The 23,999-nt window shown below is 41.2% G+C and overlaps 1 protein-coding gene across 8 annotated transcripts in view; it reads right to left on the bottom strand.

Moving 5' to 3' along the window:
- Positions 1 to 23,999, bottom strand: part of Ten-m (teneurin transmembrane protein Ten-m) — a 499,088-nt gene that overhangs the window by 251,890 nt on the left and 223,199 nt on the right. For all 8 annotated transcript variants that reach the window (XM_089085477.1, XM_089085481.1, XM_089085479.1 and 5 more), the window contains one exon: positions 11,660 to 11,980. In XM_089085477.1, coding sequence (XP_088941603.1) covers positions 11,660 to 11,980 — 321 coding nt within the window. The remainder of the gene's footprint in view (positions 1 to 11,659; positions 11,981 to 23,999) is intronic.

The following is a 23,999-nucleotide window of genomic DNA, read 5'->3' as shown; positions in this document are numbered from 1 at the left end:
ACGCGCTATGCTCCTCCCTGCCTTTCTCCGACCACTTTCTATATTCCTTCGTCTTCTCACAAATAGAACGCCGAGGGTTCGACACAACCGCGGCGACGTCGAGGTTCTCGTAATCGATCATGTAGAAAACACGAGTATATTTGTAAGACGAAGAGGCTGAAGATATAAAGGGAGAATACGCTACCAAAAATTTGTGTTCATATTTTGAAATTTAATCGTTTTGGATTTGTATAATTTTTTTACATTAATTTAATTTAATTTAATTTTATATTATTACTTATATTATTATTTCGTATAATTTTTTATATTAAGTGAAAAAAATATATCGCAAACAATAATTACAAAAGCATATTGTTATATTTTTACCGTGTAAGGTTCGGGAAATCGCAGCAGAATATATTAATATTTCATTGCACGCTGGATAAATCGACCGTGAGTAAGAGTTTTGAGTACCTGACATTGCTTCGAGCTAAATCATTTTTATTTACAATAAAGTTGTTTTTACATCATCAACTCACCTCCGAGATTCACAATGGAGGTGCAAAGGTCGATTACATAAAACACCATGTGGGAGAGTCGAACGTTGCCTGATATCATGAGGCCACCCATGCGCTTTAATTTATTATAGTTGCTTAGCACGAGGATCCTCAGGGCTGATCGAGGTTTCTCGAAGAAGCATGGAGCTAGAGGTTCGTTGTTTCTAACCAATTACCTTGCAATATACCTTGATTTTTTTCTAGGCTATGAAAAGTGGGTCGTCGCGTCATATTGTACATTTTGTTTCGTTCATTATTTAAGCGTTTAGACAGTTTTTTTTCTGCAAGTCCACAGTGAACAGCGTGCACGTTTTCGAATCGCCCTCGAAATACGATAACAATCTCGAAGGGTGGCGCCCGAATGCGTGTGGGCGTAGATACGGATAGATAGACTGTGAAGACGAAACAGGAAAGGGGTGTCAGTAAAGAGCCAGAAAAAGATGATCGTTGGTTACAAATAACCGGCCTAGGGCCGAAATCGCTGCCCTGTACCTGGCAATGAATTATCACCATCGCAAGCCCTGAATTAAAGTAATCGAGTGTATTCTCAGCGGGATACAGTACGTAAGATGAAATAAATGGTTTTCTGTCTTGTTTCGTCTAATGTATATATTTAATCGTTTTAAATCTATTTCTTGACATGTCGTATATATAGATCGTATATACAGATCCTAGCGAGTTTACATTAATCTTCAAAAACATCTTTACTTAGGTACCTTATTTAGCATTAACAATCCAGGGCTTTGACAAATTGCCTTCTTTAGGAAGAAAAATAAAATCTTATTTTAATTTTTTTCTCTTTCATTTTTAAACTTTGCTTTAATGAAATTTTATTTTTAAATTTTGTTAGCTTAATATTCAATATTGGGAAGATTTTATTAACTTAATTAAAATATATAGTTTCCAACTAATCAATTTTATGCTGAGCAATACTTCAAGTTTAATTTGCGATAAATTTAGGTGATAGATGATTATAAATGAGACTCCGCAGGTGCGACGTAACATTTATCTTTTGCCGTGCAACACTACATGAAATTTTATTCTTATTAAAAATCGTGTTTGCGCGAGAATTAATTATGAGTGAGGCTCGAGGGATGATTGTCGATTTTGTCTGGCTGCGGCCCTGGCTTCGCCCGTTGGGTGAGTCCTTTAAATTACTCTGCGCGCGGGAAACAATAAACTCGCGAAGTTTATAGCAGCGACCCGACCGAAAGAGGGAAACGATGGACTCTCGGTTTAATTTCACGAGAGCCATGTCGGAATAGGAGTACGTGGGTTGTGTACGTGCTTCCGTACAGGCGTAGACACATGTGGCTGCAAGAAAACGGGTACCCTCACCGAAAGGGCGAAATAATATTCAGATAATTACGGCACGCAACTTTAGTTTCGCAAATTGATGCGAAATGATTAATCATGCAAACCCAGCAAATTGTTCAGTCTACCTTGTTATTTGTTTCATGTAAAATTTCGATGCTGTTAAATAGGATAGCTGCAAGAAAGCGACGATCACCATCGGCGGGTAAAATATTATTTGGATAATTACAATTCAATTTTATTCCCGTAAATTACGCGTAATAATCTTTTATATACATTCAATGAAATATTCTGTTTTAGTCCATTTTGTTTTATTTAATATTGCTGTAATCCGATGTAATATTAGATTTTGTATATTAAAAGATATAATTATAAATAAATACGAGTTCACAGAAATATTTTTTATATCTAAATATTTAATATTTTTTTATATTAAACATAATTTGTTTTATGAGAAACTGCACATGTACATGTATTTTACGTATGCATTAGAATATAATATTAAATTACAGTAACTGTGTGTGAATTATATTTCGTCATCGAGACTATTGTACTTCGTTATTTATATATTTATTGTTGTACACTTTTATCACACTCAATTTCTTATTTTAACAGCGCTTTATAGACGCTGCGTGCCTCGGGGCTGTCGCAGGCAATAACGAAATTTGCCTTCCCGACTTTTACTCTTCTCTGCTACCACCTTTCTCCCTCTTCCACTTCCTCTATTACCATCGCTCTTCTCTCCCCGACCGGCGTCTTGCAAATCGCATCCGCGTCTTTTTTCTCCGCGTCTCCATCCACGCCGCGTTTTCGCGCGGTATGTAAATGGAACTTTCAGCCGGCGTAATAAACGCGCTTTGCGATCGAAGCGTTTTACCTGGAACGATTTTTGTCGCGTCTCGGGGGGGGGGAGGGGGGGGCATTGTAATCGGCCGCATTGATATCCTTTTCCTTCTAGAATCGACCGTTCTGAATCTCCGCCTCCTCTCCGCCCTTGCCCCCTGTTAGTTTTCTCGTCTGCGTTTTTTTTTCTCTTCCGCATTCGTCCTGTTCGTTTCGCGTCGCTTCTTCGACGTCGGTTTTTCAGGTTCTGCTAGTAACCCTACTGCATATATCCCGCACGTGCCCGGAATTTTACGGCAGAGCGATTAGATTTCGGATTTACCCCACATCGCGTCGCGTGATATCAGGTGTACTTTTCGAGTGCGCACGAGGAAGTACTTTCATTCTCGAAGTATATCCCGATTCCGGATACCCTGAGCTTTCAAAGAGATAGCAAGAAAGTCAAAGTATCCGCTCGAAAACGTGATCTGAATTTTGTAACTGTGACATTTGAACAATTCTAACGGTGTTTTCGCGTATTTCTAAAAAATCTCATAGCGGTCCCTTACAGAATTATTATATAATTTTGTTTAATTATTGATGAATTAAGCTCGCTTTAGACGATGGCTATTTCGCTCTAGATTTCAGAATAGAAATCTAACATAATTTCTATTTATATTTTTTATCTTGCATATTTTAATTATGTATATTATATTTAATATACATTTTATACAAGTGTCTATTTTGATTCTTTAATTTTGTATCTTATATTTGCGTACAAAATTATAAGTGCAGCAGTATTTTTATGAATCTTGACACAGATTCTATAATAACTGAATCTAACGTAACCTTTAATTCAGTTAAACGTAACCCTCTCGTCTAAAACTACATATCTAAGTAAGTCTTAAATAGGATTATAGATCAGATCTAAATCTCTGTATTCAAGCGCAGGAGTAGGATTATTTGTTCTTGACGAGAACTAGTAAATAAATATTTGCATGGTCACCAAAGGCGAGGCGAGAACTCGACGGTAGCATTAGGTCCTCGACGACAGAGAGACATCGAACCTCCATTATTTGCCTCAGCTCCAAGACACAATCAAATCGTATCGACGCCCGTGCCTCGATTCCTTTCCGCTCGCGGATCCTCTGTATTTCCGTGACCCTCAAACAACGCGGAGACAAAAGAGAATGGATTGTATACACGCGCACACGACGACACTCCGTGTTTAAGACGCTGGAAAAAGACGAGGCAAGAGACGCGCAGGCAAGGATCGCGAGAGCGGGCAATGGAAAAAGAGTTTCGGTTTCCCGAACGAATTGCGACTCCACGGACTAGAGGAATGCGTAGGTATCCTCATAAAACATCAAAGCTACAACGAGAATGATTGAAATTGTTTCCTCGACCGCTGGCGCCGCGGAGAAAGCCCTCGTACTTCCGCTGAATCCGTTTCAACTCGGATTCGTCATGATAGATCTTAGTCCTCGTGTCCTCTTTCGTCGTTTCCACGACCGATTGTCTTCCGCGGACAACAAATTACATTCCGACGTTATGTCGTCGTACGCCCACTGATTTTCTCGGCGCGTACTCCGTTGTTTCGTTCCTTTATGGTTCGCCTCTTTGTGTTCACTTATCTCTAACTCTCAATGATATCGCGTTTAGCGAAGCTTTTATTCTCTTTCCAGAAATAAATTTTACAGACTTGTAAGAATGAATCTATAAATCTGCATGATTGCGGTGTTTCGATTTTGCTATACAAAATATCAATATGTTTAATTTATCTTTTAGTGAATGTTAGATGTTTATTTGGTAACATTATATGAACGTATTTTTTGTATGTACGACGATGTAACAAAGGTATCATTGAAAGTTGAATTTAGAAGCAACGCCTCTCGACCGAGGCTGCCGTTCTTATCATATCTTTATTTCCTTCCTATTGGAAATCTCGGTCAAATGAGAGAAATCCTTATCAGAAAAATCGCAGAGGGAGCGCAGATTCGGTTTCTAGATATTACGTCGGCAGGCAGAAAGAGACGTACTCGAAAAAAGCTTCCACCATTCGCCGCCGCGGCGGCAAATTATACGAATGACGTTATCGCAGAAAAGTAATTTGGTTCCATGCTAATAGGCCCCCTTTTTTCCGCCCCACCACCAATTTCACGTCCACTCTTTCTCTGAATAATGCATAGGTTGAACTTGGGTTTGATAACGGCACGAAGGAGCTTCTCTCGGACCATTGGAGAGGAGAGGAGAGGAACATCATTTCCCACTTAGTTCGGTATTAAAAGGGATTCAGGTCGTTCTATTCTCGGTTCAAATGTATGCTATGTGCAACGAAGGACAAGTGCCCATCTGACTAAAGTCCGTGGCAGTTATCGAGAAGTATCATAGTAAACGGTAGTCCTTGCTGAGCGAATCGTTTTCAACGAAATATATCGCTTACTGGGTATTCAAGTTAATAACGCATCGATCGGCGTAATCCTTTGCGGTCAATTATGACATCGCTCTTGTTGACAGATTATGGATAATATAAACAAAAAGAAATACGGCGTGTAAGAGAGAGATGTTGCAATTATGCGTGTACTTTTATGATAGAATTATATTATCTTCCTTGCTCTTTAATATTTTAATGAATTTATTTAATTTCGCATATGTTTCTTAATGTGTATATATATATATATATATATATATATATATATATATATATATATATATATTATCTCAGAATTCCAGAAACTCCAAGAGCTGAAATAATAACAACGTAATAGTTCAAAAATTATGGTAAAAGATATACACATAAAGACCTAATAACATACAGAACTTTTTTATTATATCCGGATAGTTTATGAATTTCCTACCTTGCGGCGATCTATTCACTTTAGAACATATGGGAAAAGTTCGTTTTCTTCCCAATATACCCGAACGGGATCCCGAGCGAAGAACGACAGAAGGATGGAAATGAGTCCGGTAATTTGTAAACAAGCGAAGAAGGGACTCCAGAGGTTTTCAAAAGAGAAAAGGGAGGAAGAACGTATGAGGGTGCGGTCGAACGGCCGCGAAGAGATAAAGTTTCGAGAATCAGGCGTAGGAGATACCCTCCGGCTTCTGAGTATAAAACTTGCTCGTGGCATCGAGAAACGCTCGTGCGTAGCTGTGAGCAAGAGAAGAGAATAAGGAGACTCTGAGAAAGAGAGGAGGAGGACGACTGTGACATGAGGGAAGCGGGTACTCAAGCGTGACCCTCGTACTTCGGTACTTCGCCACTGTCGCCGCCGGGGGTGGTGTAGGAGACAAACAGCCGCGTATCCTGGCTTTCGGTAATCAGCTGGACATACATAAACATAGGCAGTCGGGAAGAAAAACGGAGAAAGGAAAATGGAAAATGGATGAGAAGCGTTCGCTGCAGACATAATGTTCTCGAAGGAAGACCCGATCGTCTCCGTGCGCGGACTTACATCTACGTATCAATAACATTCTAGCCTGAAAGGTGCTTCCGGTAATGGACTCACGTAAGGGTACTTTGTCACCGATGTAGAATCTCCTTGCGATCCGCTCAACATGTTAAAAGGTCTAGAAGCTTGAATGCTCGCGTGTTAAGAACTTGACCGCCGCAGTTCACCGACACGTTGCATTAGCATGTAATGTCTAGCATGTAACGTTTCTTCCTTACATAAATCCTCGCTTAATTCGTATCGCGGTTCATAAACGCGGTTCATAAACTCATGAGAAAATTTATGTCATATTAAATAGCGATATATATACTACTGTGTTAAATGATAATCACGTAAATCCGTTTTGAATTTTGAATTCTGAATTCTTTGCAAGGAAACGTATGTCACTTGTTTATCTATAATGGACATGTATTATCTATAATAGATTACATACGAATGGATATCACGAATTTCTCTTCTTTAGGATGCAATTCGTGAAACGACGGGCCAAATAATATTGTATAGAAAAAAATCTAGAGACACGTCGATGACTTCTATTTTCGAGCTATTTTCGCAACTCGATGTGAAACTTCCTGTATAAAGTCTCCCCTCCACAAGAAATATAATCAATAAAAGAAAAGATTCTGTTCTCGGCTTTACCTATCACGCGCCGTATTGAATCTGATAAGTTAGGATCGTGTTTATTTTGCCCTATCGATAACCCAGATCTACGACAATCTGCCGACTCAGCGCAACTTCCACTCGGGGAAGCAGCGCCTTTCAAATCGACTTCGACTCGGTCTCTCGATTAAAATCGTATTCGTACGATTGCTGTTTGCCGACCGCAAAGTTTGACGTGTCGCGATCTAAGGAGGAAAGGATGAAGGGACCGAGGAGAAGCGGGACGCGAATAACGGGGACGATCGGATTTGCGAGTCCGTCGAACGCTCACGTTTGTTGAATCCAGCTTGGAGCCCTTGAGACGACGCGGCCAAGATTAGTCTGTCTTCACGCACGCGCGCGCGCGCGCGCGCGCGATCGAGCACAGGGTCGGTGAAGGGTTACCCGTATTTAATTAAACTGTTACTTCGCATTGATTGCCAAACTTGGGCCCTGGGCCGCTCGCTGCAGAGAAGATTATCGAAGTTCGCCGCGCTTCTACTCAGGCCATATCGAGAGGCTGCCAGGCAATCTCGCGAACTTCCAGCCACGCGATAGCGCCAACCTTCTTTGTCAGCCCCGCTTTATTACTACCTTCCGAGCGAGCCGATGCAGTTATCAGCACCCGTATCAGAAAAAAGTTAAAAAAATTTTTCAAAGTTAAGCGCGCAAGCACGGAACAGGCGGTTACTTACACTTTCAACAGGTAAACTTCAGACTGTTTCATAAATCTGTCAGTCAAGATAATAGCAATACGAAAATGGACGTGTTTAAAAGATAAATACATGCTAATTATTGCCAGTTATCGCGCGGAAAGAAACAGAAACAGGAAGGCGATCGTTATGTTCGCGTTGTAAACTTTATATTCTGTTTCATACGGCATAAAACAAGCGCCGCGGTCGATCTGGATTGCTTATGGCGATGTAATAGATACGCTGAATGGACGACAAACGATAATCGCGATAGCGGGGCCGCAAGAAGCTAGTTAGCAGGAGTTCCGGTTTTGCATCGTGATAGTGACAGGGACGTAACAAACTGTTAACTAGCTCCTTGCGGTAAGTATCTGCGGTCGAGAAAAGAAAAGTTCAGAATGCGGCGCTCGTCCCGCACGATCACCCGCTGCAATGATTTGACGCGAGGTGAAGTAGTTGCAGCTGCAGTTTCCCGCAAGTTTGCGCGATGATCTTGGCAGGGATGTAATATCTAACCGATAAGCGGTTTAGTGATACTTCGGGACAATATATTCCAGCGAGCGCTGGATAATTCGTAGCGCATAACGCACCACGTTAAGGTTATCGACTATGTATGTGTGTTCCTTTATTGGAAATAACACACAAAAATCGTGACGCCATGATGAAAATCAATTAAGTACTTATATACGAATAGAATTGTTGAGCATGATTTTACTCGTTACAACTCGTTACGATAAAACTATCAAGCATCTCTAAATTTATCGTGTTGTTGATAATTGAATTTAACTTTCGATCCTGAAATATTTATATTTTATATCATTGACGCATTAATTTGATCGGATTTTTTTGACACAAATAGAAAAAAAGATAGTGATTTTTAATATTTGATCGCAGACGGTGGACAGTGTTGATGTAAGGGCGTATCAGTTTGATGTAAGTTGCATGCGGTTACGTGTTCGTAACCCACGTCACAATCTTGTCAGGAATATTGGGAGTTGCGTGTAAGCGGTCTCAAAACGACTGGTAACTACGGGGGAGAGCCATTGCACGTTCGTAGCGATAGAGAAGTGCCTTCCAGTGCATCCTCTCCCCTGTTCGCGCTACTCTACTTGTTGAAACGCAAGACCGGCGTCTCCTGTCGATCAAGGGGTAGGCGAACGCGAGCAAGAGGGAGTTTCATTTAAGTTAGAAATTGCTTCTTCCGTAGCGATGATGGGCCGCAAATTGGGCGCGAAACAGAACGCGAAGGAGAGGAGTCTTGAGCGCGGACGAGATGACGAGAGAGACGAGAGAGACGAGAGACGAGAGACGAGAGACGAGAGACGATGAGAGGGCGCGAAGGAAACGGGGAGGAACGCGACGGGACGCGTGAACCAAAGGACGTATCGATTTTTTATTTATGTACCTGTCTATCTGGCGGAAATGTAGTAAGTGCGAATGACGAGTCTAGTGCTCGCTGTAAGTTGGAGGACAACGTCGCAATATTACGACACAGTATCGCTGTCGAAGTGATTCACGCGAGTTTATCACGCGAAGCAACGATGAGACGTCGTCAGCTGTAGGTTCAAACGAAGTGTTAACGAACGCCCAACTCGGCGGAGCAGAACCGATCGTTACGGAGATATTCGCGATGATAGACGCTCGTTAATGCGAAGCGACGCAGATGAAATCCGATATTCTACATGAGCAGACGACATTTTTTTGTATATCAAAGTGCCCGGTCATCGCGTTCTTCGAGCTATAACGAGCTGTGATTATCCGACCGGCGACAAAAGCCCACGTTACTAAAGGATATTTGATAAATCGTCGCGCGCTGATGCCATCGATGATGCGTAAATATATCCGCAAAATATGTAAGACATAAAAAGCAATAATATCCAATAATTTCAATAATAATAATAAAAAAAAAGAAACTAAATAATAAAGAGAAAATGCAATAAAGTGCGACTAAAATTTATTGATTTATTTATTTATAATTATCGTCCGCTCAGGCATATATTATCGAGAAAAAAATCGGCAAGGAGAAAAGACACTAATTATCTAGGAAATTTATAACATGCGAAGGAGGAATTCCGAAGGGAGCGCGCGGGAGTTCTTCCTTCGTGAATATCGAAGGTCGGGGGAGACGACGGCGTGGATTAGAGTGCACGACCGGAATTTCGCGGCGAAATCCATTTCTGTGCCGGAACTATGACCGACCCAGGAGGGCTTTCAACCAGGACGAATGAATACCCCAAAGGGGGGATTACTTCCGTCTCATTAACGTGGCTCGCGATTCCACGCGCGGCGGAATCGAGAAATTCGTCACGCCCGCCGCCCGTACACTGGCGAAAATTCTAATTCATTCGGCGCTCAACGATGAAAACGGCGATTGCGCCGACTGTTAATCAGGGAACGATGTAACGCGATTCACTCCGCCTTTTACGATAAGTGATAATTTATTATTTTTTTTCTATCTATTTATTTTACTAAGAAGAATTCTAGAGTAGAAAAAACTGAAGATTATTGTGATCTTCCAAAATTCTACACTTCGATACATCGAGACAATTCTTCGCAAAATATTTTATATTTTTTTTAAATTAGATATATAATATCACGTTGGTTCGCAAAAAAGTTTTTAATCTGAAGGATCTTCCATTGATAAGGATTTTGCCTCGTAATTTCGAGGCAAATGTCATCTTGGAATGGAATCGAAGGCGTCGCTATTAATCCGGGACGCTTCATGGCGTACTGTGCAACGATAATGTAATCGTCTAATACGGCCTTCCCCGGATGACGCGATGATTTCCACTGTCATGCTAATCCGCGTAGCCCGTAATTGCGCGTTTATGCGCGCTCGAGAGCCGGATTGACCTCGAGCATTATGCGTTCAGGATGTGTCCCGGGTCTGTCATGGGATGATGGGGGAGGGGGGGGAGTGGCAGGAATTATTTGCTCGTGGAAGAATAGAAGCGTACGTATGATGGATGGCGCCAGCGTGTTGTCACGTTGAGGGGATAGGAGGCTGTCATGCTAGAGATTGAAATCCGCAAGTTTCTCCCGTTTTCCTTTTCATCTCGCTGAGGCGCGGAGTCGTCGCAGTCATTATGATTCAGCTGAAATCTTAATGGAGTATCGAGAATTGCGGCAGGATGTAGATATATTACGAGCCTCGCGTTACGCCCAATAAAAGGGGAGAGAGAGAGAGAGAGAGAGAGAGAGACTCCGCCAGTCGTATCTTTTTTCCGGAAACGTGAAAGTCGCACCGGAGATTCGATGCTACGTCACGTGCGCTCGTTTTACTGCCGCGATACTGAATACGTCTCCATTATAGCGCCTCTATCCACTCGCGGAAGCTTCTGTATTCTTACGACTTACGGAATATATATTTAGGTGTCATCGAGAAATCGTCTTTATCATTTCGCCGTATCTGCCGGATGGATCTCGTATTACGATGTGGTGATTATGCATTATGTTGCGCCAAGTCATTTTCCTTTTTCCCTTATTTTTCCGATTGGCCGATACGATCGGTAGCGGCTGGGCGATGAATTGATTTACTCGTCTTACGTCTCGACTGCAGTGATAAATACCTATCACGCGCAAGTGTCCGCTACGTTGAGTACGGAGTTAGCCATAGCTAGCTGGTTTCCAGGTGGTACGCGTTGGATGAAGGTGGTGGCGCAGGATGGGCTAGACGGGCTCCGAGATACGGTGTATACCTTCGGAGCGATACGTCATCCCTGACAAGCCGGCGTGCCGATAACCCCCCGTCTACGACAAACCCCGTGTGTGGCCTCACACCTCATCGCCGCAAGGGCCATCCATCATGTTTGAGTAATGTAGGGGAACGATTTCGCGTTATTGCGAATGACCGACTCTGTCGCACGTGTCCTTTTACCGTTCTGTCTCCTCTCGTGGATTATCTTCAAAAGATTTGTTCCGTTAACGCGATGAACTGATATCGTCGTACTTTCATGATGCTCCAACACTATCTCTTGCGATCAAAAAATAGCTGAGCAAATCAAAAGCAAAAAAAAAAAAAAGAATAATACTCGCATACTCGTCAAAATAATCTTTGACATGTTGATTTTATCGTCAATTTTCAATTTTTTACTTTTTACTAACGTGAGTTAGATATTACATTTTTATTCGGTTAAAGCAATATTTATCGCTTGTCAATAGACTTGTAAAATACTAGAACGAAATACTAGAACGGATTACTCACCGTTATGGACGAGCAGCGCAGAATCACGAGCAACAGTGATAAGGTCGCTATCAGTGAGAGTTTCGTCAGATGCGTTACCGGAAGTCGGTGTGTCGCTGAGACCGGCACCACTGCCGGGCATATGATATAAGGGATGTTGTTGTTGTTGCTGCTGCTGCTGTTGATAGGCACGCTGTTTGTGCTGACTTGTATTGTAATGATTATGATGGGACTGGTTAGTTTGATGATTATTTTGCGGATAGGCGCGACTACGTAAACTGGAGATATTATCCTCACCCTCGCTGCCACTTAGATTGTAGGCCGGATAAAGCCGTCCCTTCCCTGAAACAAAGGACGAAATAACTCATAATATTTCCTTTCAATCGCTTAGCTTTGAATAATCTTGCAATTTTTTGATTTAATTTCTTAAATAAATTATTAATTGCTGATATTTACAAAATAATTTTAAAACTATATATTGCATATTAATCAAGTCAACAGAAATTTATGAGAGAATTCATAATTAAGAATTCATAATTATTATGAATTAGGAGATATTCGTACGCCTTTATTATTTTATTGCACGTATAACATTTCATAAAATGTATGACGAGCAAAATGGAGTAGTCACAAAATATATCGTTGTTTAATTTCGAAGCTCGCTCTATCGTGGCACGAGATCTGACGGGGTTTGCGTTTGTCAAAGAGAACAAAATATCGCTGGTATCTTGCTGCAAGCTGTCGCAACATCGGAAAGAGATCGGCGCGACGGCCGAGGACGCAAGAACGTGCGACGCATTAGGAGACCCCGAAGAAGAAGGGGAAGGAACTGAGAAAACAATCCTACCGTCACGCACACTTGCACAAATAGTGAAGAAACGCGAGACTTCCGCATCCTTCGCTGCGCGGAGATCGTTCGAAGGGGAAATATCCGGTGCGGGTCTTCTTTTTGGATCTTCGCGACCGGCCTCTGATGATTTCATCGCTTCCGCCTTAGTTGAAGCGATCCCGCGAGACCGACGCTCGCGTGATACCTCCGTGTTTTTTTCCAGAACAATAATAGCGCGTAAACGCGGGCTCCCGACTATCGATGGAGGAGGAGGCTAATCGGTCCCAAGAGCGCGTTACCAGTTGTCATCGTTTCGGAGACGGATCTTAGAAACGTGGGATCTCTCGTGATGCCAGATGTCGCGTGACAACGAGTGAGAAGGAAAACCGGTTTTTGGGACGACACGGGGAAAAGAGAGAAAGAGGGCTCTCGGGGTGGTACGTTATGGAAAAAGCTGATGGCGCGGCGACCCGCCTCGTTATGGCGATGCCTTCGGGATAAATCGCGCGAAAACTTTGATCGATGCCTCCCGCCTTTGACCTCTGACTCCTCGCGCGGCTCGCGCGGGCTCTTGCATCAGCGAGCTGTGCTATCGGGACATCGATATCGCCAAGTCGGTTTTCTTCCCTGAATCGGCGTCTTTGACACGCCGCCGGCCGATCGATCGACCTGTCGCCAAGAGTTACATCGCGCTGGGAAAAAAAGAGGCAGAGGTTCGTTAGCATCTCGTTGAGAAGCGAGGGATGAGAAATCGTGTTTCTCGATAACCCTGCGCTTCCTCCGCGCCGAGACAAAATGGTTTATAGGTGGACGTGTATCAGTGTCCCGACGACGAAATCGATTATCGACAAGCCGTGGACGCTGAAGAGAGAGAGAGAGAGAGAGAGAGAGAGAGAGAGAGAGAGAGAGAGAGAGAGAGAGAGAGAGAGAGAGAGAGAGAGAGAGAGAGAGATCAAATGGAAATTGCAATTCGATTAACCCTTGATTTGATTGCGTGTCCGATATGAAGCGCACAGAGTTGTATCTTTTTAATTATTTTAAATTAAGAGGTACAAGTTACGGTCCTCCTTCCCTTTAAGTATTCCAATCGATTGATAAATATCATTTCTGTTTATCTTCAACTATCGCAATCATCTTTTGGGCCGAGCATTGGATCCGAATTCAATATGGTTTTACTCGGAGGCCCTTCTCTGCGTGATGGATGAAGTTACAGCGAAATGCAAATGTTATTAGTGGTATCTATCGGTAGCGCGTAATTCGACATTCAATTACGGTTTGCGCCGTATCGGACATAATGCATCGCGCGCTCATCACGATCTATATACATGCCACCCTCGCGTGTACAAATAATCTTCTGATGCGCGGGATGGACGCGCATAAAGGAGATTCTATTCGGCAGCATTGTTTAAAAGCAAAAAAGGTACCGTTACCAATCACGACGCGGTGGGGTCCATTATAATTAGGTTTGAGCGTGCATACCGTTAATGGACACAATATACGGAGCTGCGTAACAACGCGACTCATCGCTAACCGAATTATTCTCTCGCTCCCTTCGTCTATCTAGCAGCCTCCCTCCCGCCTCCCTCTATTTCCGTCGTTGCTTCCTCCTTTTCCCTGTCCTCTCCTGTCCCATTGTTTACTTTTGTCCGTCCATCCACCAAACGGCCCCAGGCTAAACAAACTTACGGGGTTTTAACGCTTAACAAGCTTAGTGATTTTGTAATTGGGTTACCGCAGTCTGCCGCGGATGGAAATTGTAAAAATTCTCATCTCGACGTGACGTTGCGCCCTGTCGTGATATCGCCGACGGATGGAACTCCGATCTCCTTTGTTCCTCGCGATTATGAGATTCCCGGGTACACTTTACTGCATATCGAATAAACCATACGTAAACACGTATTTCCAGCGGCAAACGACGTCCGCATATTACGCGCAACATTAAACCGTGCATTCGAGAGAATAATCCTGATATAAACCTTACCCGCGCGTTCGCATCCCATACGTTGCGCGTACCGAAACGTACCTTTCGGTACTTTGAATTTTACAGCACACAAAACATGTTGCAAATAAATTTCTGCCGTCACGGTGCGTTATATGTGAGAAACCGAACGTCGCATCGCAAGCGCATGGAGAAAAACGGCCAATCGATATTAAAAAAAAAAAAAAATACCTTAAAATCTTGTTGAAAATTAAAAATTATGTAAAGAATTACCACTCTTAAAATAATTTCAACACGTAAACACGTGAAATAAAATATATACGTAAATTGTACCTATTTTCTCTACAATAGAATCTTTTGTTGAGGAGGAATGGATTGAGATTTGAGTCTATCGTGACAAAACGTGAGAAGGAAAATTTAGACGTGGCGTGAAACGATCTCGTGGATGTTCGCTTAAACATTTTCTGTTTTCCTGCGGTAAGTGAGATTCTCTTCGAATTTCACGTATCCATAATACATTAGCGGGTTACCATGGGAGAGCATTGTGGCCATCATAGAGACTTCGTATATCGTTCGTATATCGAGTACTCGTACGCACGTGTGTGTATATAGAAGCTTGTAAATTTCTTGATAATCTTCAACGCGGATTAGGTTAACCCCCCTATAATATCACCATAATCCATGTTACCGCAACTGGACGCGCGTATGTATTGCATATACACCTCCGTAATTTATACCTTCGTAAATACAATGTATGTGTCACGATGCGTGGAATATTTATTATCATATGTTGGCGAAGAAACAATAATTCCATAAAGATCGAACGATTTTGCGAATAATGAATTATGAGTAAATATCACTTTTCTCGCCATCTTTCTCCCCACGTACATCGTGAAGTTTTGATGAAATTGACGCGCCTTTTGCGACTCCCGACTTTACAGGCTCAATTTCGTATACGGTGTGTCGCTTGTTTTATATATTTGAGCATACAGATAGATAATATTCCATAGCGAAATATCGTGACCTAACATTACGATGTTCCGACACGCACAGATAATGGACTTATAAAATATTTGCCAGTAACGAGAACAGCGAACTTTTCATTGTCGTGCTAGTGAGATAGAGGCATCTTTTCTATCGAGTACGATACATTAATATTTATATGCTACGACTAGCATAACTATAGCCAAAAGTATAAATAGACGAAGACAGATATCTCATACTTGCATGTACATACTTAAAACTGGAACAATAAGTATATGCATGATACCCGTAGATTATTCACATGCAATTTAACATGACATAACGACATAGTTTAATTATTGCGTTAGTTATACATAATTAATTCGTAGATGTAATAGATTATGCGTGAATATGTTAATCACAGATATCATCTCTGTTCTCATCACTATTATATTGTCTCATATTGTCTATGTTATATAATAGTTTGTTAAATCTAGTAAATCTATCGTATCCATCTATAGTGTGCATATTGATCCGTCAGTTATTATTAATTTTTGAACTCATATATTGTTGGTTTTTATTGCTCAATTTTTATTGCTTTTTTTTAGCTTTTTATGTACACAGTATTGATCGGTATTGTTTATAACTTGAAAACTAATTTATCTTGACTTGTTTATTTTTTCATTCCTTCGTTTTTTTGATTATAATTAATTTCTCGAATATCAAATGTCAAAACATCGTGATCGTAGAATGAGACGTGTCATATTGACACGTACTTAATTATCTAATGCTATACCTGATACAAAGATGAAACTGTAGATAGTCGTACACAACGACGATTTTATTCTCGCAAGAATAGACGCAACTCACTGGGTCATCAAGTAAAAAGAATTCTGCTTTGTCTCTCTCTCTCTCTCTCTCTCTCTCTCTCTCTCTCTCTCTCTCTCTCTCTCTCTCCGACAAGCTCGTTTTTTTATCTTGGATTACATCGCAGATAAAAAGATTGCATTGCCGATAGGACAGTAGTGTCCATTGCGAGATTGGATCGGATGTTTCACGATCTTTCTGGTAATGGCGACCGAGCACACTGTCCGGGACGCCAGAATCGTCTTTGGATTAATCGATTTGCGCCAGTGATAGCATTCCCGAGACGAGACGGAGAGTACGCGTTTCACTTCCTCGATTTCTATTCGCTCGCTAAATGGAAAGAGCTTACGTCGATATCGCTTGAATCGAGGCTTACGGTTTTCTTTCTTCGGTGGATCGAGGACGTTCAATAAAAACTAGCATCCACTATTTCGATGTAGACTATTTCACAAAATGTATATAGCGCTCTTGATAATCGACGATCCCTCGTCACAAAATATATCTTCTTAAAATAAATGTATCATTTCACATTCTCTCACACAATATTAATTTGTACGGTGTAATTGTGAAAACAGTACTTTTTGATCATCCATGTTGATTTTTTTAAATAATGATATTAATAATAAAAAAAAAATCTTTTAACAATAATAATATGAAATATGAAATATGAAAAAAAGGAAGGTAGACGAGTGATATTGTAATGTTTTTTCAGATATTTAAAATAGAGCTCCATCAGGGGCCGCATGCAGATTCCATTTTGCGCGAAATTTTATTCGCTTAACTCGTTTGCAGAAAATTCACGCCGTAATCTCTCGTCATATGTCTCACATGTGAATGAATTTCGAGGACGCAACGCGAGGCAAAAGAAATAAAAATAGCGAGTGAAAACCTCGTCGCGCAAGTCGGTATCGCGTCCGTGACAGTTGTGCATGGGTGATGCACACACGAATTACAAACCTCGCGTGCTTGCTCGCAACCTTTTCTCGCTGCATCGCCTGCTGATATACTGACGCAGAGTATCGGCCAATTATTTACGATTAATGTCGTATTTGCACGGAGCGAAGTAATGAACAAAAGGCAATGAAAACGGAGCGCGGACGGCTGAGCGAAACAGTTCTCGCGATAACAGTTTCCAATGAAAAGTGAATGACTGCCGATAAAAGTCGAGAAATACCACCATCTGTGGTTGCAACGATTATCCGGTTTTTGCGAATTTCTTTAAGCCGATTACAATTGGTACGGATGCCAACACGATTGCTCGCGATTTTGTCTTCGATCTTTGCGATTTCACTGTTCTCAGTTACGGATGCGTAATTATAACTAATTTGATGATTAAATAAATTACAATGTGAAATGAATTCGCGATACGTTATTTACGAATTTTATTTTAAAAAAAAGTGTTATTTCTACATTTAAAATAAATTGTACTAGAAATGGCAACTGAAAGAATATTGCGGAAATATATTTTTAATTGAATTTCAGTTACAGTTAAAAATTTGTAATCATGATTTGTTATCATGTTATCATGATTTAATAATTTTGCAATAATTTGTACATATTTAAAACAAAAAAAATATTGTTCTTATTCTTTTTTTGATGCTACAGCTTTTGCAAATTTTTGCCAAAAATTGTTAATTAATTAATTTTCAACGAACTGTATGCCCTCTCGAGGGCAATATTCATATGTATGCGTGCAACTGTAGGAATACAGTTCCCGATTATAGGAAACTGTGTTGATTACTTAGCTACGGTATTAATACAACATTGCCAATATTGGCAGATTATTGGTATCAGATGCTCGTATTATTGCAGCGGCTGATTACTCCGATGTCAACAGCCCCAATATGCGCGTTACCCCGGTTACTGGTTTTCACTTCGAGATGGAGGAAACGAAAGCGTATAAATGCGCGAGAGAGAGGCTCCCCCCCCTTCGTCCGTACCCGTTAGAAGACGTAAAACTCGGGATTACGGTACGCGGCTGGTTTCGAGATGTTTGCGCGAAAAAAAGGAGGGTGAAGTTGGTGGATCGTAAAGTTCGAGATTACGCCGTTCGGGTTTAACGGGGCAGAGCTCAACCCCCTCTCCCCCGAGTGCGAAATTTGCATGAAACTGTTGTAAGAGATCTCGCGAGAAAGTGGCAATGAAGGCGCAAGATATATAGGCATCTTTACCGGACTGACGTAGAAGAAAGGCGCCCGTGCAAATAGGAGGCGCATTCTCGAAGAAGACGGTGCTAGACGCAAACCATAAAAATGAATCGTAAAAAAAAACGTCGAATGTCAAAGACACGGGCATCAAGGTGTTTCGCGACGAGAATCCGCTGCGTGTGCGTGTCCTTTCATCACATCGCGAGAATTTACGCGGTCGAATAGGCGCGAAACGTTACAACCCTAATGAAGAAATAAAGGCTGAATTCATTCCGTCGGCTTTTTATTTAAATTCGGAATAATTCGGAATAAAGCATCGTTCCCCGTGTGTACTCGTTCGCGTATTAGTTTATGCAAAGCAGGATCGTTGCGAGACCCTTTTTCGGAGCACCGTTAGGCGAAAATGCAAATGAGCAGCTCGCGCATCGGTTACCTTTCACCATCGATCGGCACGGGGAAATGCAATTTCATTCAAGATTTGATCGATTACCGAAGCGAAAAGTGGCAGTTGGATGCGCCGAATGCGCTTGCACTATTAACTAACTTGGAACTGGTTCTCACAAGCAGAACCACATGAGCGTAATAACGTTGAAGAGCCGACTATTACAAAGTAGCTACCGGGCTTGGAACGCTCGATGTGCAAAAAAAGCGCGGTTCATGGCTGCACTTCGAGGATCCGCCAAATACGGCGTTGACCGTTTGATGTCCGACCGCCGTTGGACGTTTAGAGAAAATTATCGAGTTCTTGTGCATTGATCGCTCGCTATTTGCCCGTTCGTGTTTCGTTTGCGCAAGGCGTGCTTCGAATATCGATCTAAAGTCAACGAGATATACGTCCAAGATATACGTGCGTACTTGTGAGCGCTCGACGACAGCAAGACAAGTTAAATTTCACGTCCTCGCTAAGAGTTTTTTATGAATAATAAATTGGACGAACGAAGTTAAGAGGAGGGAGAGGGACGCGAAAAATTTCGAGTACTTAAAATTATTATTGCAATATCTTTCAAACGTGTACTTTCAAACGTGAAATATTTACAGCTGAAAGATTATTGAATAAGATTATTATCACATAGTGAAAAAGAATGTATTCTGAATGATATGATTTGAAATAATTTGTATAAATAAAGATTTTAAATTTGTAAAAGTTGCCGAGTATAGAAATGTTGAGAGATTCATGCTTTTTAAAATATCGTTCATTAAAATAATTTTTCTCTCTTCTCTCAATTTGATTTTCTCGTTATTTGTGTATATTTTACCAAGATAAATATATAAAAACATCTGAAAGCTTATTTTATTTAAATGAACGAATTTCTGTCCCAAATTCGAATATGTAGATTATCTAAAATGGGCTTATTAATATAAGTAATTGATTATTTATCATCAAGAATGCAATTATGTTTTAAAAAGATTCAATTGTAGTATAACTTTTGCTGTTATCAATATAAAAAAGTAAAGTAGAGTTTTTATAAATTTTTACAATTTGATTATATGTCCATTTGTTAAATTTACTTCAGCTATATCTATAACAATATAACTGTGAGCAAACATTATTATTGTGCCTTTATAGATAAGTGGAAACTTATTGATCATTTCTAAGTATGCATTCGTGTATATGCAACGTCTATTTACAAAAAACAATTTTCACAAAGTGATTCAATTGACAATAATAGTATAAAACTTCAATATGATTAAGCAATGTATATTGGAACGTTATTTTAAAATTAATAGAAAGATAATACTTGTATTGTATATACAATAGTGATCACTCGTTATAATTTTTTATTAAAAATGTGCAAATTTTGATTTAAAATTTTGAATTAGAATTATGCATTTGCGATTGATTAACATGCCTTTGTAAAAATATAATATTTAAAAAAAATTCACGTTTTAACGTTAGGTTTCAATGCATGATTCAAACTGTACGAATCTTACGATTAGTGTTGCTATTATCGTTGTTACCGCGATATCGCATGACATAAATAAAATTATTCTTATGTTTTATTAAATTTGATCATCGATGGATGCAAATACGTCGTAAAGGTGACGAGGGCGACGATGACTCTATGTACGACTGGCGCATATTTTATGCTCGCGGAGCACGTGAAGCAACGAACTGCCGGAAGATTCGATCGCTTGACAAACTGCCGAACGATTTTCGCGTCGGGCTGTAAAATTTTGGTCGATCACCGGTATTCCCTACGTACGCGTACTGATGATCGATGGGTCGCCCGTGGATGCGTGTGAGACCAAGCGCGTTTGTTTTAGACTATATAGTTTTTTTTTTTAGCACAAGCTTTTCGTTTCTCTCTTTCTCTCTTTGTTCTCTCTCTTTCTCTCTCTCTCTCTCTCTCTCTCTCTCTCTCTCTCTTTCTCTCTCTCAACCCCCTGCGGTCGTTCGTCAAGTGCTGGATTAAAAAAACAAGCTCGATAGCTAAAACCGCGTAAACCGTTTGCATCACGCGAATTGTAAACAATGTTGAAAAAAATCTAGATGTAAGTAACGCTGCAGCTGCATTCTGCAATCGGGTATGATTTTGGCTAATCCGCATTACAACAAATTTCCGAGATTTTCCTGTTCAAGTTTCCGGTCCAAGTTCAAATCGTATATAAAATTTCTATGAAATAATTACGTTTCTTAGGCAACTTGCCGCTTGTTTCTCCTCGCGTATAATCATAGAGTTCATACAAAGTGTCAAACTTCTTAGAAAATTTATTTCTTTATATAAATTAGACATATCAGATACGTCGCATTATAAATTTATCATTTTATTGAGGATGTATCATCTGAGTTTGAGTAGGAAAGCCTACAACTGTGGCAGGATATTCTTGCGTTATCGGTAACGCAATTTAGGGAATGTTGCATAATGTTGCTTCTATGTGATGCCACACGCATACATACGCACGCATCCACGCGCGCGCCCACACACACACACACACACACACACACACACACACACACACACACACACACACACACACACAAAAGCGCAGAAGGGTATATATCGTGCGGTAATATGTGCGCGTGTGTGCAGGAGCGTGATAAAGGCGTCTGCGCAGACAGATAAACATTCATTCTGTCCTCCGTTAATTACGCGCTGCGTTATTTATCGCGCTCATGTATATATAATGCAAGGGTCAAAACGAATTTATACGACCGCATCGAATTGTTCAGTGCATTACTTTCGCGTCGTTCGCATAATAATTGATGCGATCGGCCCAGCGCCGATTCTCAATTAATATTAACGCGCGCCGTTATTAGTGTTATGAATCATTCATGCAAGGTAGTCCGTGTGGGTGGTGCTATTATCTACGAATTACTGAACTGACGTTCCTGCCGACGGAAACCGGTGTGTTGTAAGATCTCGATGCTCGTCCGACTTGTGTGACAAATGTGCGAGTTAGAGGCGTAACTTCCGTGATCACGGATGCGATGCTGAAATTGAATCAATGTTGCGCGGAATATGGATGGCTAAATCCTTATTGAATGTACAACTTAATATTATAGTTATGAGGTAAATTGATAAGACGATGAAAAGTGACGCTCGTAATTTCTGGCAGAATTTTCATGGTGCAAATCTAATCTTTTTTCCTTCGCGCAACGAATATTTAACGTATTTATTATTTTCAAATAACAACTACGGCATGTTTAACTATGAAAACTATGAGGCAAAATGAATGCGGTTCTTATGCATTTGTCTTATACTTCATAGATATAATTATAAGATAGAAGTGTGAGCGAGTATTTCGAAATAAAGGGTCAAAAGATAAACTTTTTCTCTCTTAGGATAGACGCATAATTTAACGAAATGCGTAACGAACCAATTTATCGCGACAGGCGATACGACTGGGACTCTTAAAATTTCTATTAACCCAAAGAGGCGTGAGAGGTCATTAAAAAAAGTCGGATAAAGTAATCCTCTGATAAGAAGGGTCAGAATGCTTCCTGGGAAAGGGCTTTCGAGTTCGATGGGGCGAGGCCTAACTATGTTTACGTGGCTTATCTGTATCGGCACCCTCCGACATGTGTGACTTATCAACCAGATTATCGAGCTTTATTGGGTCTCGTGTTGATTTTCGAATTTACATAAATCTCGGCGTATTTAACGATGCGATAAACGTGGAATCGCGCGACCGTGGAATTACAACAGATATTATAGATGTAATATATAGATGTAATACGATTTCTTCCCCCTCCCTCCCCGAAGCCAAACAACGCGATAATATGACATGGAGTAAACGTATGATAATATGTTTCATGGAAAATACTTTCTAATATGTGGTCCAATCACTCGCATTCCTTCGCTATAATCGCTGCTTCATTGCGTTTAAACTTTGCCCTCCGTAAAGCCCATCTCTTTCTCGCTCCTGCTTTTTATTTGCCTCGGTAATATCACGATACTAAGTGCCTGCCTCGTCACTTGGGTAAATAAGGGACGTCCAACTACCATTCCCCCGTCGTCGTTTTAATGCGCTGGGGCCACGATCCGTGTTTGGACAGCGTTACTGTGCTTCCATAACAGTTTTTCCTCTTTACCACGCAAACGAGACAAACGGTGGAATGACCATTGGCGAAAAACGTGGCGTGCCGCGGCTCCTCTCGGATTTCGCGAGATCCCTTCAAATTCCCGTTCAGACCGGCAAATCGAGATGTCGTCTCTGCTGTCGAATAGTGCACATACTGTGAAGAGACGTGCACGATTGTGAGTGGTTTACAGTCGGGATTAAGCTAGACATTTCGTACGACATTGCACATTTCTACACCGCTGCAGCTCGTACCTCAGTATTGATTTATCGTAATTTACGTGTGCGCGCATACGAATTCGGTTGAACTAAATGATAAATTGACAAGAGTAATTAAATAAAAAATGCAACAAAATAGACGCGTCACAAAATAGATTCTTTTATATTTTTCTAATATTTTCTAGACGAAAACACATAATTGTTTTCTTTTTTTTTTTTTTTCGAATGCTTTGAGCTAAGTAATTGATAACACGATTGGGAATACAATTGATAGATCAATTTCGATCGGAAAAGTCGATCTACGCGAACGATGATTCGATTATGAAGGACTTCCACCATCGATGGCGCGCGCGAAGTCAGAAGTCGGCGAACTTTCTTTCTCGTATTTGCGAGAGTTGGTCGAGGAAGGCAGCAAAACCTGGCCTTCCTCTGGTCGTCCTCGCGATATACGCGAAACACGTACAGCTCTATCCATATACCTGTGCTGGAATATAAGGTTACGTACGCGACCGCTCTCGCGGGTTCTGGTTCACAAAGCACGTCCCTCCTGTATCCTATTCGTCGGTTATCTACACGGTCTAAGGCGCATGCTGCGGCGGGCCTTTGGATTTAGTAGATCTCTCTTTCTCTCTCCCTCTTCCATCGCTCTCCCCTCTCTCTCTCTCTCTCTCTCTCTCTCCCTCTCTGCATCTGCCTCTCTCTTTTGGAACTGACCGTCCGTTAGTTACGTGGGCCCTAGGTATCCCCACATAAATTTCTGTATCAGACAATGGGTAATTGTGCGCGATCCACCCCCGTGTGTGCATGCGGCGGCGCACCGGTGTGTCCGACCTACCTGCCCGCACGAACGAGCGACTGTAACACGCGGATCCTCGC

This window comes from Pogonomyrmex barbatus, unplaced genomic scaffold (assembly GCF_055798465.1).
Source record: "Pogonomyrmex barbatus isolate J1 unplaced genomic scaffold, ASM5579846v1 scaffold10, whole genome shotgun sequence".
Taxonomy (NCBI): Eukaryota; Metazoa; Arthropoda; class Insecta; order Hymenoptera; family Formicidae; genus Pogonomyrmex; species Pogonomyrmex barbatus.
The sequence above is the reverse complement of the archived record's forward strand: the minus strand, read 5'-3'. Positions and strand labels throughout refer to the sequence as shown.